The sequence below is a fragment of the Aspergillus fumigatus genome, chromosome 2 (genome assembly GCF_000002655.1).
Source record: "Aspergillus fumigatus Af293 chromosome 2, whole genome shotgun sequence".
Lineage (NCBI taxonomy): Eukaryota > Fungi > Ascomycota > Eurotiomycetes > Eurotiales > Aspergillaceae > Aspergillus > Aspergillus fumigatus.
Window position 1 is genome coordinate 251,721 of NC_007195.1, and position 16,467 is coordinate 268,187.

General features: G+C 49.0%; 7 protein-coding genes across 7 annotated transcripts; 2 read left to right on the top strand and 5 right to left on the bottom strand.

Annotated features, from left to right (window-relative positions):
* Window positions 1-818: 818 nt before the first annotated feature.
* Window positions 819-4,127, bottom strand: AFUA_2G01090 (putative DNA helicase). Its single transcript, XM_744152.2, has 6 exons — window positions 3,417-4,127; window positions 3,275-3,307; window positions 1,753-3,203; window positions 1,596-1,656; window positions 945-1,487; window positions 819-841 (listed from the first exon to the last, which is right to left on the bottom strand). Exons 1-5 carry the CDS (start codon window positions 3,977-3,979, stop codon window positions 1,403-1,405), a joined length of 2,193 nt encoding a protein of 730 aa, XP_749245.1. The 5' UTR covers window positions 3,980-4,127; the 3' UTR covers window positions 819-841; window positions 945-1,402.
* A 1,973-nt stretch (window positions 4,128-6,100) lies between these two features.
* AFUA_2G01100 (pirin family protein) lies at window positions 6,101-7,288 on the top strand. Its single transcript, XM_744153.2, has 2 exons — window positions 6,101-6,666; window positions 6,729-7,288. Exons 1-2 carry the CDS (start codon window positions 6,318-6,320, stop codon window positions 7,241-7,243), a joined length of 864 nt encoding a protein of 287 aa, XP_749246.1. The 5' UTR covers window positions 6,101-6,317; the 3' UTR covers window positions 7,244-7,288.
* A 168-nt stretch (window positions 7,289-7,456) lies between these two features.
* On the bottom strand, window positions 7,457-9,386 carry AFUA_2G01110 (uncharacterized protein). Its single transcript, XM_744154.2, has 2 exons — window positions 9,364-9,386; window positions 7,457-9,297 (listed from the first exon to the last, which is right to left on the bottom strand). The coding sequence occupies exons 1-2, from the start codon at window positions 9,365-9,367 to the stop codon at window positions 7,655-7,657; spliced, it is 1,647 nt and encodes a 548-aa protein (XP_749247.2). The 5' UTR covers window positions 9,368-9,386; the 3' UTR covers window positions 7,457-7,654.
* Window positions 9,387-9,659: 273 nt separating this feature from the next.
* On the bottom strand, window positions 9,660-10,958 carry AFUA_2G01120 (endonuclease III domain-containing protein; the record flags this gene model as incomplete). The annotated part of the gene is made up of 1 exon (XM_744155.1): window positions 9,660-10,958. The coding sequence occupies one exon, from the start codon at window positions 10,956-10,958 to the stop codon at window positions 9,660-9,662; it is 1,299 nt and encodes a 432-aa protein (XP_749248.1).
* A 109-nt stretch (window positions 10,959-11,067) lies between these two features.
* On the top strand, window positions 11,068-12,004 carry pex4 (putative ubiquitin conjugating enzyme (UbcJ); the record flags this gene model as incomplete). Its single annotated transcript, XM_744156.2, has 2 exons — window positions 11,068-11,523; window positions 11,667-12,004. Exons 1-2 carry the CDS (start codon window positions 11,367-11,369, stop codon window positions 12,002-12,004), a joined length of 495 nt encoding a protein of 164 aa, XP_749249.1. The 5' UTR covers window positions 11,068-11,366.
* Window positions 12,005-12,612: 608 nt separating this feature from the next.
* AFUA_2G01140 (putative GPI anchored cell wall protein (Dan4)) lies at window positions 12,613-13,449 on the bottom strand (the record flags this gene model as incomplete). The annotated part of the gene is made up of 1 exon (XM_744157.1): window positions 12,613-13,449. The coding sequence occupies one exon, from the start codon at window positions 13,447-13,449 to the stop codon at window positions 12,613-12,615; it is 837 nt and encodes a 278-aa protein (XP_749250.1).
* A 2,012-nt stretch (window positions 13,450-15,461) lies between these two features.
* On the bottom strand, window positions 15,462-16,097 carry AFUA_2G01150 (YbhB/YbcL family Raf kinase inhibitor-like protein; the record flags this gene model as incomplete). Its single annotated transcript, XM_744158.1, has 1 exon — window positions 15,462-16,097. One exon carries the CDS (start codon window positions 16,095-16,097, stop codon window positions 15,462-15,464), a length of 636 nt encoding a protein of 211 aa, XP_749251.1.
* Window positions 16,098-16,467: the final 370 nt, after the last annotated feature.

The following is a 16,467-nucleotide window of genomic DNA, read 5'->3' on the forward strand; positions in this document are numbered from 1 at the left end:
GAGCAGAATAATGGCCAGACCAGAATTGTGAGACCGATACGTTGTTCAATGAAGAAACTAAGCAGGTAGCAAAGAAGGCGGGTTGTATGGAGACACGGAGTCAAGGCTCAAACTACTCCTTCCTGTGACAGCATCATCATCGGACACTCTCCACTGAGGACTATCTAAAGAGAACAGCGGGTTGGAAAGACTATTCGGGCCTTGTTGACCAAGTGGGCCAACAAAATGAACGGATGTTTGGACGGCGGCTGCTAGTGCCGCGTCGGTGCGTTCAAGGCCGTTTCAGTTCTGTCAGGGGGTGGGAAATCGCTTGAATCTCAACCCCGGTCAAAGTTGAGGATCGTAGCCTTCTGGATTATTCTTCCTCGTGGTCTGTGCAGCAAATCATCTCTGTGCAAGATAGATAAATGTTGTCAGTGAAGGTATCTATCATGCTTGTAGTGGAAGCTTACTGGGGCCAAATACTTGGTCATCAAATGAGCCACAAAGTCAACGAGAACCTGTAACGACAAGATGGCGTACTCCCAAGGCTAATACTGTGTAGTGAGTGGAACATGAGCTCTGTTTGAACATCCATAGTAAGTCTGTAAGACGGTAACTGTGAGACGGTGAGAGGTGCTGAGACACGCCAAGTGGGTGCTCGGATTTGGAATTCCCTTCTAGGTGCCCCGCGCGTGGCGAGGGTTGACTTGAATAATGAATAATAATAATAATGAAAGATATTCAGCTTTCATATCCGGAATCTCGAACAATGACACCGTTTGACACGGCTTATCTGAAGAATGAGCGCATGCGCTAGGGAGTAGGGACTGTACGAAGTGGGCCTCTAGGAGGCGTCTAGCTAATAGAGAGTTAGTGCCATGTGCTCTCTGCAGCCTGGGCTCTCCATTGAAAGCAGAGTAGTACATGGTATCTACAGCGGGTAGGTGATAGACTGGACTTGCCCTCAAACCAGATTAGCTGTAATAGTCCCCTGCGTCGCCAGTCCGTCGTCATGTACACAGGCATCCGAACGCGATCTGAAGGCCAAGTCTTTCAAACCCCTTGCATTTAGTCGAGACTATTCTGGCCAGTCAAATAATACCGATCTAGGCGGATCTCAAAGATATACCTACGTTGCGGAGAATGCTGCGCTCAGACGCACGCGGATCTGCTTTGAGGATTAATTGCATCTGTTATTGTAGAGCCGTGACAAACGATGAGACCGTGTGGCATCAGGTGTACGGCTAACAGTAGAAGAAGTCTCCGTCAGAGCCTGGTCCAATGGGACCGATTTTTTGGAGCAAGTGGTTGCTAACACTTGTCTTTCAGGACACTACTCGGCTTGGTGTCGGTAACCCGGTTATCGCGACGTTTTTGGTCTCAAGAGCGACTGTCTGCTATCTTCGAGACCCGCGTTCCTTCACAAGAGTTCCCCAGCATCTGGGTAGCGTAGATCCGCATGTTCTTCGAGAAACGCCATCCATCGCTTGAGAAAGGCACTCCCTCTATGGAACAAACAGTTCACATTAGCAGGCTGTAGGCACTCGTCCACAAAGATGAAAGAGGCGAATGCAGTCACTTGAAACAAGACGGGATGGTTGTGGCGCACTCACTTGCTGATTGTCTCCGAATCACCACATATGCATAGATGCCGTTTAGGACGAGTCATGGCGACTAAAGACATAGAATGCATGCAGATTAGCACAACGAGTAAAGACAGAAGGCAAATCCACCCGGCAATGAGAGATAGGAGAAGACATTAGAACATACCGTTCAAACGCCGCTTCTCCCCCAGAAATCCCACTTCGTGCTCAGAATTACTACGAACAAGACTAACCACGACCGCCTCCTTCTCACGGCCTTGGAAACCATCCACACTTCCGAGCTCGAGACCAGGATACTTTTCTCGGAGCATGGAAGAAAGCAGGGAAAGCTGACCGTTGTACGGAGTAATGCAGGCGATATCTTCCGGCTTCACACCAGCCTGTATGAGGTTTTGCACGTGCTTTGCGACGACTAAAGCTTCCATTTCGTTGCTCTTGCTTTCGCCAAGCAATGCTTCCTTTTTCCCTACATCATCGTCTTCGGTCTTCTCAGGAAAATCGCCGCCTTGTGTGTCCCAGAACACGATTGGCTCTCTCGTGTCATCAGTCTCCTCAACCTCATAGGGCAAGTCCTTAAGGAGACGTGACTTCACAGTCTCAGCGGCAACAAGCTTAGATTCGTACAGCTCGTCGGATGGAAACTGCATAATTTTTTCATGCATCCGATACTGTGTGGTTAGCATCCTCTTGATACCGGGTCCATGCAACGAAAGAAGTCGATCAAACAACGTTGTCTCCAGAGAAAAATCGCCAATGATCTCTGCAGAATTGGCTGAAGCATCTTTCGTGTCTGACTTCTCTTTCTTCTTTGTGTTCTTCAATTTGTCAACGGAAGACTTGACGGTAGGGGGAAGCTGCAGGTGGTCTCCTGCAAGGACCACTTTAGACGCTGACAATAAGGGGATCCAGCACTGAGCCTCCAGAGCTTGGCTGGCTTCGTCAATAACGACAACGTCAAACTTCTGATTCTTCAGCTGATGGCCGCCAGCCCCGTGGAGCGTGGCAAGGACGACATTGCTTTCGCGAACCAGGTTGTCCACACATCTCGACTCCCGCTCGCGAAACTCTCGACGGAGTTCTTTCAGGTCATCGTAGATTGCCCGTCTCTCCCGACCGGTCCTGGTTTTGCGGATGCTAGCTTGTTTTTCATCAATCTCCTTCCTCACGTCTTTGATGATCGCTGCCGCCTCTGACGTGTGAGTGAGTACTTCTAGGGAATGCTCAAGGACTGACGGTAGCAAACGAGCAGGATGGCCAATGCGTACTACTGGTACCCCGTTGGGAGCTAGTCTCTCCACGATATTGTCGACAGAGATGTTTGACGGTCCGCAAACTAGTACGCGAAGCTTTCGTTTTACCATTTGGAGAATCAGCTCAATCAAAGTGTGAGTCTTGCCTGTCCCGGGAGGTCCGTGGATGAGAGCCACATCCCTAGCCGCCAAAGCAAACCGTATAGCTTCTTTCTGTGAATCGTTTAAAGTTGGATCAACGAACTCAAGGGGGCCAATGGCCCCATAATCTGGTTGCATTGGAGCTGTATGGCCAAAGGCAACCCGCATAAAGTGCGAGTACTCCGAGTCCGTCATTTTAGCCATTTTCTCCATGGTTTGGTTCATACTAGAAACGTAAGCTATTCAATGTCCCAAGCTCAGTCTCGGCAAGGGCCACGGGGGAGGCAGCCCACATACCGTCGGAACGTCACGTCGTTTGCAAGTTTTATGCTGCAGTCGGCCATTAGCGTGAGTCGGGTGGGAACAGCTTACTGCCCTTAATAAAGGGGCAGTGCCAAAAACCAATGAGTCGCGTTGCATTGAGCGATAGAGGACATACAGCCATAGTTTCTTTCCCCAGAGCTCCTCAATGGCTTCGTCATCCTCCTTGGATCGACCACTCCCACCTCTTTGTCCAAACGCAATCCATATACTTCTCTCTCCAACTCTTGTAACAACCCCTTCCGGACCTTTGGACGCTTCAACTGCATCTTTCCCCCCAGCTTTGCCCCTATCCTTCGAAAGCTTTCTGCTTCCCGACCCACTCGTGTCGTTCACGCGGACAATATCCCCGACTCGAATTCCGTGCGCACCAAGCCTCGGTTCACCGTCAGCTCCAGCTCTGTCATCGTCGATCTTGTTCGTCGTAGATTTGCTCGAGGATACAGCTGCATCCGCAGTGAACTCGCCGACAACGCGCCCGCCCAGTCCGGTTCGGCATTGCGATAACACAATACCCGTTAGCGCATAGCCAGTTGCTTGTAGAGTCCGACGCGTCGAAGGTGATACTGACGCAGCAGTGTTGGCCAGAGAGGAGGAGGAAATTTCAGCTTCGTGCTCTTGGAGAAGTAACTGTAATTGCGCTTGTGCGAAGCGGGGTATCGAGATCGGTTCAGGAGACATAGTGAGAAGGCAGAACCAGAATTTCTAGGACGTCATGAGGTAGAAGGTTTCATAAGGGCAGTATGGAATTACTGGATATGTTGGGAATATGCGAGTTTTGTGGTAATGGCACCTGTAGAGAGGTATCAACTGACTTGGCTTTGGGATCTTTGAAAGTGGTCGGAGATAAGATCAAGATATGTCCGTAGCTGGTGTCTTGTCACGTGCGTGCAACCAACACTTGGGATGTGGCTCGAGTCATTGTTGTACATGTACAATTATATACATTGCCCATCCTTCACATATGCAAGGCACTAACTTACTATGAATGACCAGTACTTGTTCTCATGATACTGGTAATAGGTCCAAAGCAAAGGCTTGATGGCTGTATTTGGGATTATTATCGGTCCTACAGGCTACAGGGTCTCAATCATTATATAATGCGCATGATTCACCTTTTCTTATGAGAGCTTCAGGCAGCACATATTACTTCTTAAAGACACCTAAGCTTCTGCCGTGACTCCAATCCATCTACTAGCAATGACTTCTGTGCAAGACATTCATGTTAGACAGTCTCTATGAGGGCTGTGCAGACAAGCTACAGGTGTTAGATCACAGCTTATGCATGTCTAACATGATAGTCAGAATGTGATTTCTGCCCCTGGTTGTGGGTATCATGTGCGCCTCTTTTTCAACTGCCATATCCCTCAGTCTGGTTTCTTGCAGCTTGCCACAACGTTCTAAAGGCATATACAGACCCTCCAAGGACCTACTTCTAAAGACTTAAGAATGTTTGCTGATGCAACCAAACCCATCTATAACTGCCAACTTGAAGAACGCGTAAAAATTGCATTACTTATGGAAAACCTCTTCAGTAAGTACATAAGTGACATAGTAAAAGACAGTCTCGGACAAGACCTGCTTGGGCAATCTACTGCTTAAGCTAGAATCATGATCTCTAAACTGATTGCTCCTGGCCGGTACTTGGTTGTACTTTGTAAGATATATAGTTGTTTAAACATCTACCGGACATCTATGAAAGCCAGAGCACCCATCTGAGGTTAATAACAGAAATGTGGTTGTCCACATTGAACCACATGAAGCTTCCTATATCGCACGGCTGAGCGACAAACCGCCTAGGTCAACAGGCACCTCCGGTTAATGTCACATCATTCCGCCTAGTAATATTAGCAAGATCACTCTGTCTGTTGACGGCAGCAGTATATGTGGCATACAGCTTGTGGATCATAATTCGAGCACCAGATCGGACGGGCCGCCATGGTACGAGATTCTCGACGCGAGGAATGCTGATTTTGAGGCCCGTGTGAGCTGCAACGTATGCTTACCCGTCATCAGCAGAGGTGCAGCAACCGACATACCCTTGCCCTGGGGTTAATGTAGAAACAGGTGGGTAGCGGAAGCTACCAGAGCATGGTATTATCGCTCGGTGGTTTGGCCAGCTTGGCGATAGAATAATCACATATAATGACTAGGGTGATTCAATCCAAGATACGGAGGCTCCTGGCCTATGAGGTAGTAGTGATTCTAAAGCCAACTATATTAAGAGGCTGGACGGAATGTAGTCATTTAAGCATGCTTAGACTCTTGTTCCTGGTTATATATAATTCATTTATGCTTTGCCCCCACTAAGCATGGAGTACGCATACAGAGAGATGTGAAGCTCACTATAGCGAAGAATAGTATTAATATTATAACCAAGCCAGATTGATGAAGTCTATACAGAACTTCAGGTATTGCATTGACCTTGGTTTTTATGAATGGTTCCACTGATTCTAAACATGAATAAGGGGGGCACTAGGGCTAGCCATCCTTGTGGTGCCTAAGGCAGTCTCCACTGCCAGATGCTCAACCTCACTACGTGACAAGAGCTCTTAGTGAACCCCATACAATTGTTCGTTCAGCAAATTATAAGAAATAATATGCAAAAGTAATCCTTGCCGATTCAATGTCGGCAATCCATTAATACTACTTGACTAATAATTCAAAGGCTCATTTACAACGTTGTGGCTTGTTCTTTGAGGATGACGGTATCCACTTCAGACTATGGACCAATTTTGAAGTTTTTCGAGTCTTTGTCATGCCTTATCTCATCCTGATAAAGCTTAACGCTATCCAAAGTATGTTCAATGACGCCACAACCTGAGGATGTATATATACCGTGCTCAATTTCACCAACCTTTTTGTTCCTTTTTCTAAAGTTAAGTTCTCTCGTAAGAGCAATAATCTTAATCAGACATTCATACAATCCATTGAGTCGTTGCTTCATTTCACCAGCCAGCCCGTCTGCGATCACTGAAGTCCATCTTTATCATCAGAACACTCAGAGACAACATTCATAATGTCAAAACCTCTCAGCCACATCAAGATCGCACTCCGTCGCTCCAGTGAGCGCGGATATGCTGAGCACGGCGGCTGGCTGAAAACATACCACACCTTCAGCTTCGCCGACTACTTCGACCACCGCTTCCTCAACTTCGGTTGCCTGAGAGTACTGAACGAAGACCGCGTTGCTGCTCGGAATGGATTCCCACTGCATACGCACCGGGATGCAGAGATCTTCAGCTATATTCTCAGCGGTGAGCTGACACACCGCGATAGCATGATCAAGAAAGGAGCGGAAGGTGCACAGGGGAAGCAATTCTACCGGATGCGAAGGGGTGATGTGCAATTCACGACGGGGGGGACTGGTAAGTACCAGCTCCTGATGCATTATGATGTGGCAATGTGTAGACTCTAACCAGGCTATCAGGAATTGCGCACTCTGAGCAGAATGAATCGAGCAAACCGGTGCATTTCCTTCAAATCTGGGTCCTGCCCTGGAAGCACGGGCTGAAACCGCAGTATCACACGATGTCGTTCAGTGAAGAAGCTAAACGGAAGGCCTTCGTTCCAATTCTGTCGCCGTTAGCAGCAGGGCCAGAGGCGACCCCCACAGAGGAAGAGGCTGCTCGTCCCAAAATTCCGGACACAATTCCCATCCACGCAGACTTTCTCATGGGAGCTGGAATCATCGCGCCTAACACGACGTTCAAATGGAATGTTGGAGCTGGAGATGTAGTCAGCTCGAGGAAGAAGAGGAATGTATATATCCACCTGCCCATGACTAAACAGGGCAAAGCGAAGATCAAGCTAGATGGAAGGGAAGACGCGGTGTTAGAAGAAGGCGACGGTGCATTTGTTACTGGAGTGAACGCTGGGGATATGCTTGCAGTGGAAAGTATTGGGGAGGCTGAGGCTGAGGTGATTGTGCTGGACAGTAATTGAGGAGGCTGGTAGTAGTAATGAAATACAAAACTTTCGTTTTGTTTGAAGTCTGGATCAAGAACCTTAACTTCCAGGAAAAGAAATCACTACTTTTAATCCTTGACTCGCCTCACATCAGTTGCACGCGAATCCGCAGAGTGAAATCATGTTTGTTACACCTCAGAGTTTCGATCCTGTTACGCACGAATTTATTGACATCACCAAGAGTGAAAATACTGTGGCCACAAGATTGAATTTCCTTTACTTTGGAATCAAATCAATAAGACGTCTCTAACCTCACTGGCCTGGATACATTCGCTCCAATGGCAGTAATGATGAGAAGATGTGACTAAAGTAAGCACGGTTTTCAGAGCTTTCGGAAATATCCCTCCTAACATCTAGTAGGGTCCGTTCAAGGAAGACAAGGCGCTTTTAGTGCCCATTTTCGACGAACGGAAATTGGAAGTCCAAAGGCCTGCTTGCAACCGCACGTCCCATGACAAGTTGCTCCGCAGTCAGCTCATAGGATTGATCGTCTTCAAGAAACACACGAAACTCCCGAAGTCCCCGCAGATCCTGAAAAGCTTCGAGTAGCTTCCTCACGTACTTGTTCCGGTGCGTGGCTGCGTTTTGCCAACTAGATTCTTTGGTACCCAAGTCGACGATGGTGAGAGAGAGGCGCGAAAGCTCAAAATGCTCTCGTATGAAGCGACGTAGCACTGACCAGGACACCATGGCAGAGTCCTCGTGCGGCTTATGGCTAGGCTTTGCGGGATGTCGATGCATCGCCGGGAATTTGAAAACCAGATGACAAATCAGCATGAAAGACGAGGTTGGAATACTGTTCATGAAGCCCATCATGAAATCGGGGTCTTCCTCCACAAAGGCGAAGCGGTTTATGGTAAAGAAGATCCGGCGCGCATCTTCATAGAATGCCCGGCAAACAAGGAAGTAGCTTACAGGCGACGAAAAACAGGAGCAAGTGGTCGAGTACGCCGTCTGACGAGCACGACAGAAGCACGCCGCCTTGAGCGAAGAGCAGGTTCCGCAGCATGTGAGCGGGCGAGACTCGTTTATGCGCAGAGATTTGCGATCCATGAACGATATGACGCCTGGTAGCCGGCCCTCAGGTGGCAGGTAGGGGTCCAACTGGTTCCCCAACAAAAATTCAAGTATTATCAGCTGCACTTCTTTGGGCAGATCAAAGTACGGAAAAGGGATAGTACAATCTTCACTGAGATTGCCAGTCAATCTCAGGGCGTTGCTCTTCACAACGGGACGTATAGCCTCCTCCGGAGTGTGACTGAAATGAAACGCACACTCAGAGAGCACAGGGAAAGGGTCCATGGCAGACATTATCTTGACGGCCACTGCCATGTCCTTGACTCTGCACTTGAGACTGAAATATCTGAGATTGACCATTTCCAGAGCGGCATAACGGCAGAAACGAGACCACAGCCGGAGAAGATTGCGCTGACCGCCAGGTTTAATGAAACGATTGTCCCAGGTACGCATTTCGATATACAAATATCTCACGTCTTCTGCGGCCCAATCGACGGCGTTAAAGAAGCAATCCCAGTCGTTCAGATTGGTAAGTATAAAACTAAAGCGGTTGTGCGACCAGAAAAGGGCGCCCAGGTCCTCCCGGAACTTGCGAGAAACCATCAGTACCTCTGTCGGCAGTCGTGGATGATCGCAGACTTGGCCAGCGCGAGTGGACCAATTCCCACGTGTATGGAAGAGATTACGCGTGTCGCACGTGTGATCAGCAGCCTGTTTGACTCTGTGTGCCTCACCGGTTATATCGATCAAACAAGGCCGTACTAGTCCTAGGTACTCCAGAATCCGAAGCTTGGCATTTTCAGGAAGCTGACACAGGGACTTGCCACCCTTCTTGGAACCGGACATGCCTGTGGTGTCTTTCTCTCGATCTGCATCCTTGGAGTTAGACGCTTGGTCTTCAGATGATGGTTTGACCGTGCTCAACGATTCAAATAACGCAAAGAAGGACTCTTCATCGGGGTCGAGCCGTCCCACCAGGGATCCATCGCGATGTTGCTGAAGGAGTGGCTCGTCTGCAGAGATCAGAAGTTGACCTAGGCAGGTAGCAGGCTCCGAGTGAAGTGAAGACTAGGACTTACCCATGACGATCGGCAGCTTGAAGGAGGCTCCGCGTCTCAAAGACCAGGGAGTGTAAGATTAATTATCAGCGGCCATGGAGACAATGGGGTCAGATTGGCAGGTAAAGGAAGTCACACACGAGCACTGAGAAGCGGCAGATGCTCTCTATGGACACAATGGATAAAATGGAAAGATGCTAACCGAAGTGATTCCATTGACCGAACATGTAAACACTGCACCCGGTACCGGGACGGCGCTATCACGGAGCCGATCTAGGCTGGCATTCAATGCCTGGGGCATTCACTACCAGAGCACTTCACCTCCCTTCTACCTTGACCTTTGCCCCTCCAGACGCCAAGCCATCATCCTTCAGAACTTCATCCTTGGGTTTCACTCCTGCATTCTTCTTTGAGAGAAGTCCTCTGACTTCGCTCTTGCACAGCTTGGTTCCAGCAAGATCGCACTCGCCACACCTCCGGCCAACAGGTAGACAAACTGTCTGTCCTAAGCCCACAAGCAACTTGTTGATTTCATGCCATTTATCCCGAGGAAGCCAGGACTCTAATGCCATGCGTGTCTCCTCAGGTGTCTTGGTTTTGTGCCAACCCCAAAGATTTGTGATACGGTGAACGTGCACATCAACCCCGATTCCTTCGTCCTTCCCCCAGGCAGCACTCATGCAGAGATATGCCATCTTTGGGCCCACACCGGGCAGCTTCATGAGCTCCTCAGCGGTCGAGGGTATATCAGAATTGTACTGATCTCGGAGTATCTCGGCCGCTGCCTTGATATACTTGGTTTTGTTGTTATGGAAGCCAACCGTCCTGATTAGCTCGTTCAGCTTCTCAGGAGAGACTGCCAAGATATTCTCGAGATTCAAAGTGCTATCTTTCAGAGGCTGTGATGACTTGAGGTCAATATCTTCTTGCTCTTCTTTCTTAACTATGGGATCTTCTGCTAGGGCTCTTCCGTTCCCTAGCTCGGTGTGTAACCGCTGCATAGCCACGGCTGTCACTGTGTCCTTGGTCTGGGACGATAACATCAATGCAATAAGGGTTTGAAATCGTTTGTCTCTGGGAGACGATGATCGCCAATAGAGCTCCGCGCAGCCCATAGTATCCACAGGAGCTGTTGGATTGTTCTCACGCATTTTCTTGACCATGGAATAGATGGTCTCCCAGTTCGATGGCGGCTCTATCTTGATTGAACCATTCTCGCCCTTGATATTGCGGGCTGGTACACGACGTGATTTTGGTTTCGCAGATTCCACCTTGACGGCCTCGCGTTTTGTGATGGTTCTACCGGGTGCTCGTGTCGTTCTCTTGGTGGACGGGCTGCCGGGGCTACTCTTCCTCTTTTTCAGAGGGGGTTCCAAGATATCCTCGATGTCCACAGTATCAACTGAAGAGAGCGACGAAGTATCGTCACCGTCACTCTGCTGAAACTGAGCTCCTGTCGTCGTAGGCGCAGTCTCAGCTTGGCCATTTGCGCTAGCATTGAAGGCAAAGCGCTGAAGGACATTTGTCCTCGATGAGCTACGCGTTTGGCGTCGCGTAGGAGGTGAGAGAGCCTGAAGAAAACTTGCTGTCTCTTTCGAAGTGCGCGAAGTACGCATCGTTGATTGTCTAGTTTTGTAGAAGAGATCGATTAAGTTATTTCGCGGACATAGGAGCTTCACATGAATAATGTAAATGATCCCCATACAAAGGGGCAAAATTTTGGCAGGCGGTGCTTAAGCTGCTTACACATGGTTTTCCCGACCACGGAAGCCCAGACCGCGGAACTCTTCAGTGGCATGGGGAAGACCCACGGCCACTACCAGCTGAACCTCGGTGCAAGTATCCTATCGATGTTCTGGGGAATCATCACCTCGAGAGCTATTTCGAACTCCTTTCCCTTTCCTTCATCCCAATTCTAGAATCACGGTCGGGAGTCACATCCTTTCCGGAGCAGCCACTTCAAACCCCTGACCTCGTTGGTCATCGAATGCGCCCACAGCTCCCACATTCTTGAACTGCCTGGTATGGCGTCAAACTCGACAACGCAACGCCTCCTCCGCGAACTGAAAGACTACACCAAATCCCCGAACGAGGCCTTGCTCCATCTCGGTCCAGTAGAAGAAGATGACCTCTTACACTGGGAAGCAGTCCTGAAGGGTGTCAAAGGCACACCGTACGAAGGTGAGTTACTCAGGTCAGCCGCCGGTCGCCGTCGGCCAACCGACACTATTCTACCCTCGCACTCCACAGCCACATACCTTCCCTTCGACATAACGTCATCGTAGTATCTGGCTCAACAATGCTAACGTATACGGATATTTCAGGCGGCCTCTGGGGCCTCAAAATCACCATCCCACCGAACTACCCTCTCGCGCCGCCCAACATCCGCTTCACGACTCGCATCTCCCACCCCAACATCTCCTTCACAACGGGCGAGATATGTCTCACGCTCCTGACCACCGAGCACTGGAGCCCCGTCTACACACTCTCGACGACGTTAACGGCCATCCACCAGTTGCTCACTGACCCGCGGCCGGATTCACCACTGAACGTCGACGTGGCGGCGCTACTGCGCGACGGAGATATACCAGCGTGGGAGAGTATCGTTCGATATTGGACTGAGGAGGAGAGATGGCAGGGGCAAGGGACTGCTAGTCGGTGAGTGGAGTCGAAATGCTCGATTGGGGGGCGATGAAAGGCGGATACCCAACATTTCTTGATCAATTTACGAAGAGAGGTAAAGACATCTGTTAAGTATATATACTCGTACATACCCGACGGATCTGGAGTTGCATATAGCTGTTTTTCTTTCGACCCTTGTCTACATGTCTACAAAGACGGGATGTAGCTTTCTCGAGGAGCTGTAAGTATTCACTAGTATCAACTATCGAAGTAGATGAAATACCCATCTTCAGAAACAACTGCTTTGCAAAGATGCGATATTTAGGGACAAGGCAGGATCAGCATGGCTTGGCAATGATAAGGAGAGACATAATACGCTAAAATAAAAGAAAAAGGTATTAACAAGAATAACCCCTGGTATAACCATATGGACCATACATTCCAAAAGAGAGACAACAGTCGGACGCCGCAGACCATGCAAAGGATCGTAAAAGGTCGGAGTCAAGTCATGACTAAATATCAAGCAAGGAATAAACGCCATCAGATGCAATAAGACGCAACCTGTGAGCACAACCATAAAACCAGGATATTCGGCTTAATCAAAATGAATATTGGGTTCGGGATGAGACTGTCAACTTGCCCGGCTGTCTAGAGAGCCATGGCTACAGCGGCTGCGCCTCCAAGCATGACGAGTAGCTCCTTCTGGAGCCCGGTGATGGATGCGGCACCGCCGGTTTGCAGGCCGGGGGCTGGACCGGTCGTTGTGGCGGCTGGGCTGGAGCTGTCCGCCGTGGGGTAGACGACCGTCACGGCTGTGACGGTGCTCCGCTCGCCATTGGGCAGAGTAGTGGTACTCTTGTAGGTTGACGTGTAGGGTGTACGGGTGGTGGTATGCTTGTGGTTGGTTGTTGGGCCCTCAGTTGTGGAGGAGGCAGTTGTCAGAGTTGTGGGGGCTTCAGAGGTGGTAGTCGATGTGGTAGTAGGAGCCGTGGTGGGCTGCGGGGTGTTCTCAGTAGTCGACGTTGTGGTCTCGCTTGTAGTGGTTGTAGTAGGCTGCTGCTCAGTAGTGGTAGGAGGGGGGTTAGATGGGGTGGAAGTCGTCGTCTGTGACTCGCTAGTGGTAGTCGTTTCCGAAGTGGTCGGCTGAGTACTAGTTGTAGGCGGCTGGGTCGTTGTTGCAGGAGGATTAGGCGAAGACGTGGTGGCATTGCTGATATCTCGTGCGAGGTTCAGATGCGCTGCCAATGACCGATCCTCTCTCTGGATGGCATCGATGGCGTCTCTGTCAGTGGGAAAGACACCATGGCGAAATCGGTCAATGAGATGCAGAGCTCTGTGAATCGAGTTTTCATTGATGTTGTTGAGGTTCTCAGAGAAGGTATCCTCTCTAGGAAGCGGTACCGGCTCGGACTGCTCAGGAGCTGGGGCTGCGATAGCTGACGACGCAGCCAGAGAGACAAAAAGCAAGCGAATTAAGCGGTTCATGATGATAAATGTACGGACTTGAGGGACCTCGCAATCGGTGAAGGATGGAGAGGAATTGAGATCAAATGAGGTGCAGAAGATTGCCTGATTCGGCAATAGGCTGAGATGCGAGGAGGTGAAATGCTGTGAGACAGTTGATTATCAAGTGCTAAGATTAGCAACCGATAGATGTCAAGTAAGTTGCTTGACGAATAGCAGCTGCAGCAAGTTGGACGCCAATTTACAATAAAAAGAGAACTATATGCAAGAAGAGAAGACCAGGAGCCCCAAGAGGGAGTTCGGGTCCTTTTGTTCCCGGTTTGAATGCAGGATACGTAACTGTAGGAAAAAAACTACACTAGTGGAGGCCTAAGGCTAGGAGCGATTTAGTGACTCCAAAAAGTCGTTTGTTTCGGCTTCGCTTTCAGTCGAGCATCGAGCAACCAACCAATCAGGACGTTGCGCCTTGGTTCTATCGGTGGATCAACCATGGAACCCGAGGAGAACTCGGACGTTTACCACCAAAAAAAGACATCGGCAAAACAAAGGCTGATACCGGGCAGTAAGAATACTAGACTAGAAGGTGGCAATGCGACTCCGTACGGAGTACTCCGTAAAACTGCTTGCTATCCGACCAGAAACACTACAATTCATTCCTTGCGTGTACTCCATACGCCTGAATAAAAGAATACGTAACCTCCGCTGCTACCAATAGTCTGTATCAGCTTCTGATAACAGCCTTATCACTCAGCAGTTATCATGTCCGGATAGCTGGCAAGCCGTCTCCCCAAGTTGTATGAATAATACTGCTCATAAATACTACCTATCTTTATTGTCTCAAAGTGAACCTGGTAATTGGCCAACAATGGATACTAGAGACTGATGAAACCAGGGAAAAGGGGAGGGCAAGAGCAGCCAACACATGCAGTTCCAAGTTACGAGTCGGCCTAATCCGTAACACAACGCTTTCGGATGCGACAACATCACCGCACCTCTCACAGCCAAGTAAGTAAATAGGACACAAGCATGAGATCAGGATTACGCAAGAATTGATAGCCATTATTGACTTTCTAAGTAATCTGAATGTCTGTGCGACTGCATTTATTGTGGTAGATTGAGGCTCAGCAGCCATTAATATCCATCAAGACGTTAAGTGGAATTGATTAATCCCAGGTCAGTAACCGGACCAAAGAATCCGTGGATTAACTTGAATCGCCTGGTTGCTGAACCAGACAAGGAGCTCATCCGCTCGATGCCGCATTAGGAAGAGTTTGTGACTTGCGTGGTTCCAACAGAATCCGGATCTGCTATTTTTGCGGCTGTGGCTTGTCAGGATGGTGTTACACGCTCGACCATATGATTGGTCCTTGCTGCAATGAGAATCACCAGTCATTCTCAGGATTCAGATTAGTGGACTTATTGCATTACTCATTATTATTGCTACACAGTTGATTAGCCCAGGGTCCATTTTTGTGCCCTGCAGACCATCAACATAAGCAAATTGGTGGAACTTGGTACGTACTTATGTTGTTTAATGAGATCGTGCTTCGGTATTATGCAGAATGCCAAGGTGTCTCTCTACTTTTGGCGCATTGTCCATAATCCGCCATACGGAGCCACAAATTGGTTCTCTGTCCGATAGTCTGAGACACCGCCACTATTTTTGTCAAAACAAATGACTTTCTATTAATATCCCTGATTAAGTCTAGGACTGAAACCAGTCAGCGCTATTGTGAGGCTGATCCAATTGACGAGAGCGCTCTAACCCGAGGGTTGAGATCTTCAACTTGATTCAGGTAACAACCTGCCTTAGTATGAACAACAGAATGCCGCTGGCAATTCCAAGGGCTTGATTTTGCTAGACTTTCGGACTGATTTGGCTAACAATAAAACGGTAACTGACGAAAAGAAATATGGAAAGCGGACAGACATAGAACGGCTTCAAAAACAGAGCCAGTAATATGCGCTGTCACTGCTAATCCTCAATCCAGGAGCATGTCGTCCAGAAATCGAAACACACGAAATCAGACACTCTATGAATTATTTCTGACAATCGAAATACGGTTATTGTTGACAATGCCCACCCAGGCACCCCATCCGACAACCCTGCCGTAGATGGCATCGGCAATCTCCCTCAGGGTCGCCCTGTCGCTTAGCCTGCTTCGGTCGATCGGTGCACTCAGAGCAATGAGCTCGAAAAAATAACGATGAGGACCATCCTCCGGGATTGACTTGGGCGGAAGATAGACAGTATTGCGTCTGTTCTTCCCGTACTTGAATCCGCCTTCGAGCATATACGAGTCATTGTGCGTTCTGCTCACTTGGAAGTCTCCATGCTGGAGTCCGGTGAAAACACGCGGGATTCCGTAATATACCCCGTGAATGACCGAATGGGGAAGAGGACCATCGGGGTCCTCGGCCACAAGTAGGTATTCTCGGATAATTTTCGCGGGAGAAGGCCATTCCAGAGCCGGAAAGAATCCTGCTCCCTCTTCCATGTGGTCAACACCCAGAGGCGAGCCTGATGGGCCAATCTCGGAACAATTGAGAGGGATTGTGGGGTACGGGAAGTTGACAAAGGCTGGCCCGCTTGTGAATAGCTTTTCATATTGGGCCTTGACGCTGACCACCAGCATAAGGCATCTTAATGTGAAAGCAATAAGATGCATCTGCGAGTGACGGTCAGAAGTTTCCCTTCGCCAGGCAACTCGACGTCATACCTTTATTGATTGTTATCTTTCGAACGCGAAGTTCTTGAAAGGATGACTTTGGAAGGATAAGCTGTAAAGCAGTCTGTCTTTCAGAACGTAAGTAGTGTTGGAGTGTTCAAAGAACAATTCCAGCCCTTGTTCGGGGAGTTAAAGAAGACAATTTGCAACAGCAGCTACGGAAAGAGCAGAATTACCAGCAGAATTACCGGCATATGGAAGCTGCTGTCGAGCCATAGCACGAACGTTCGCTTGCGCTTTCTTTCCATGACGCCTGACCAACATGTCCTTTATACTCGACAATTGCAGTTTGTATAATGCGACAGATTAG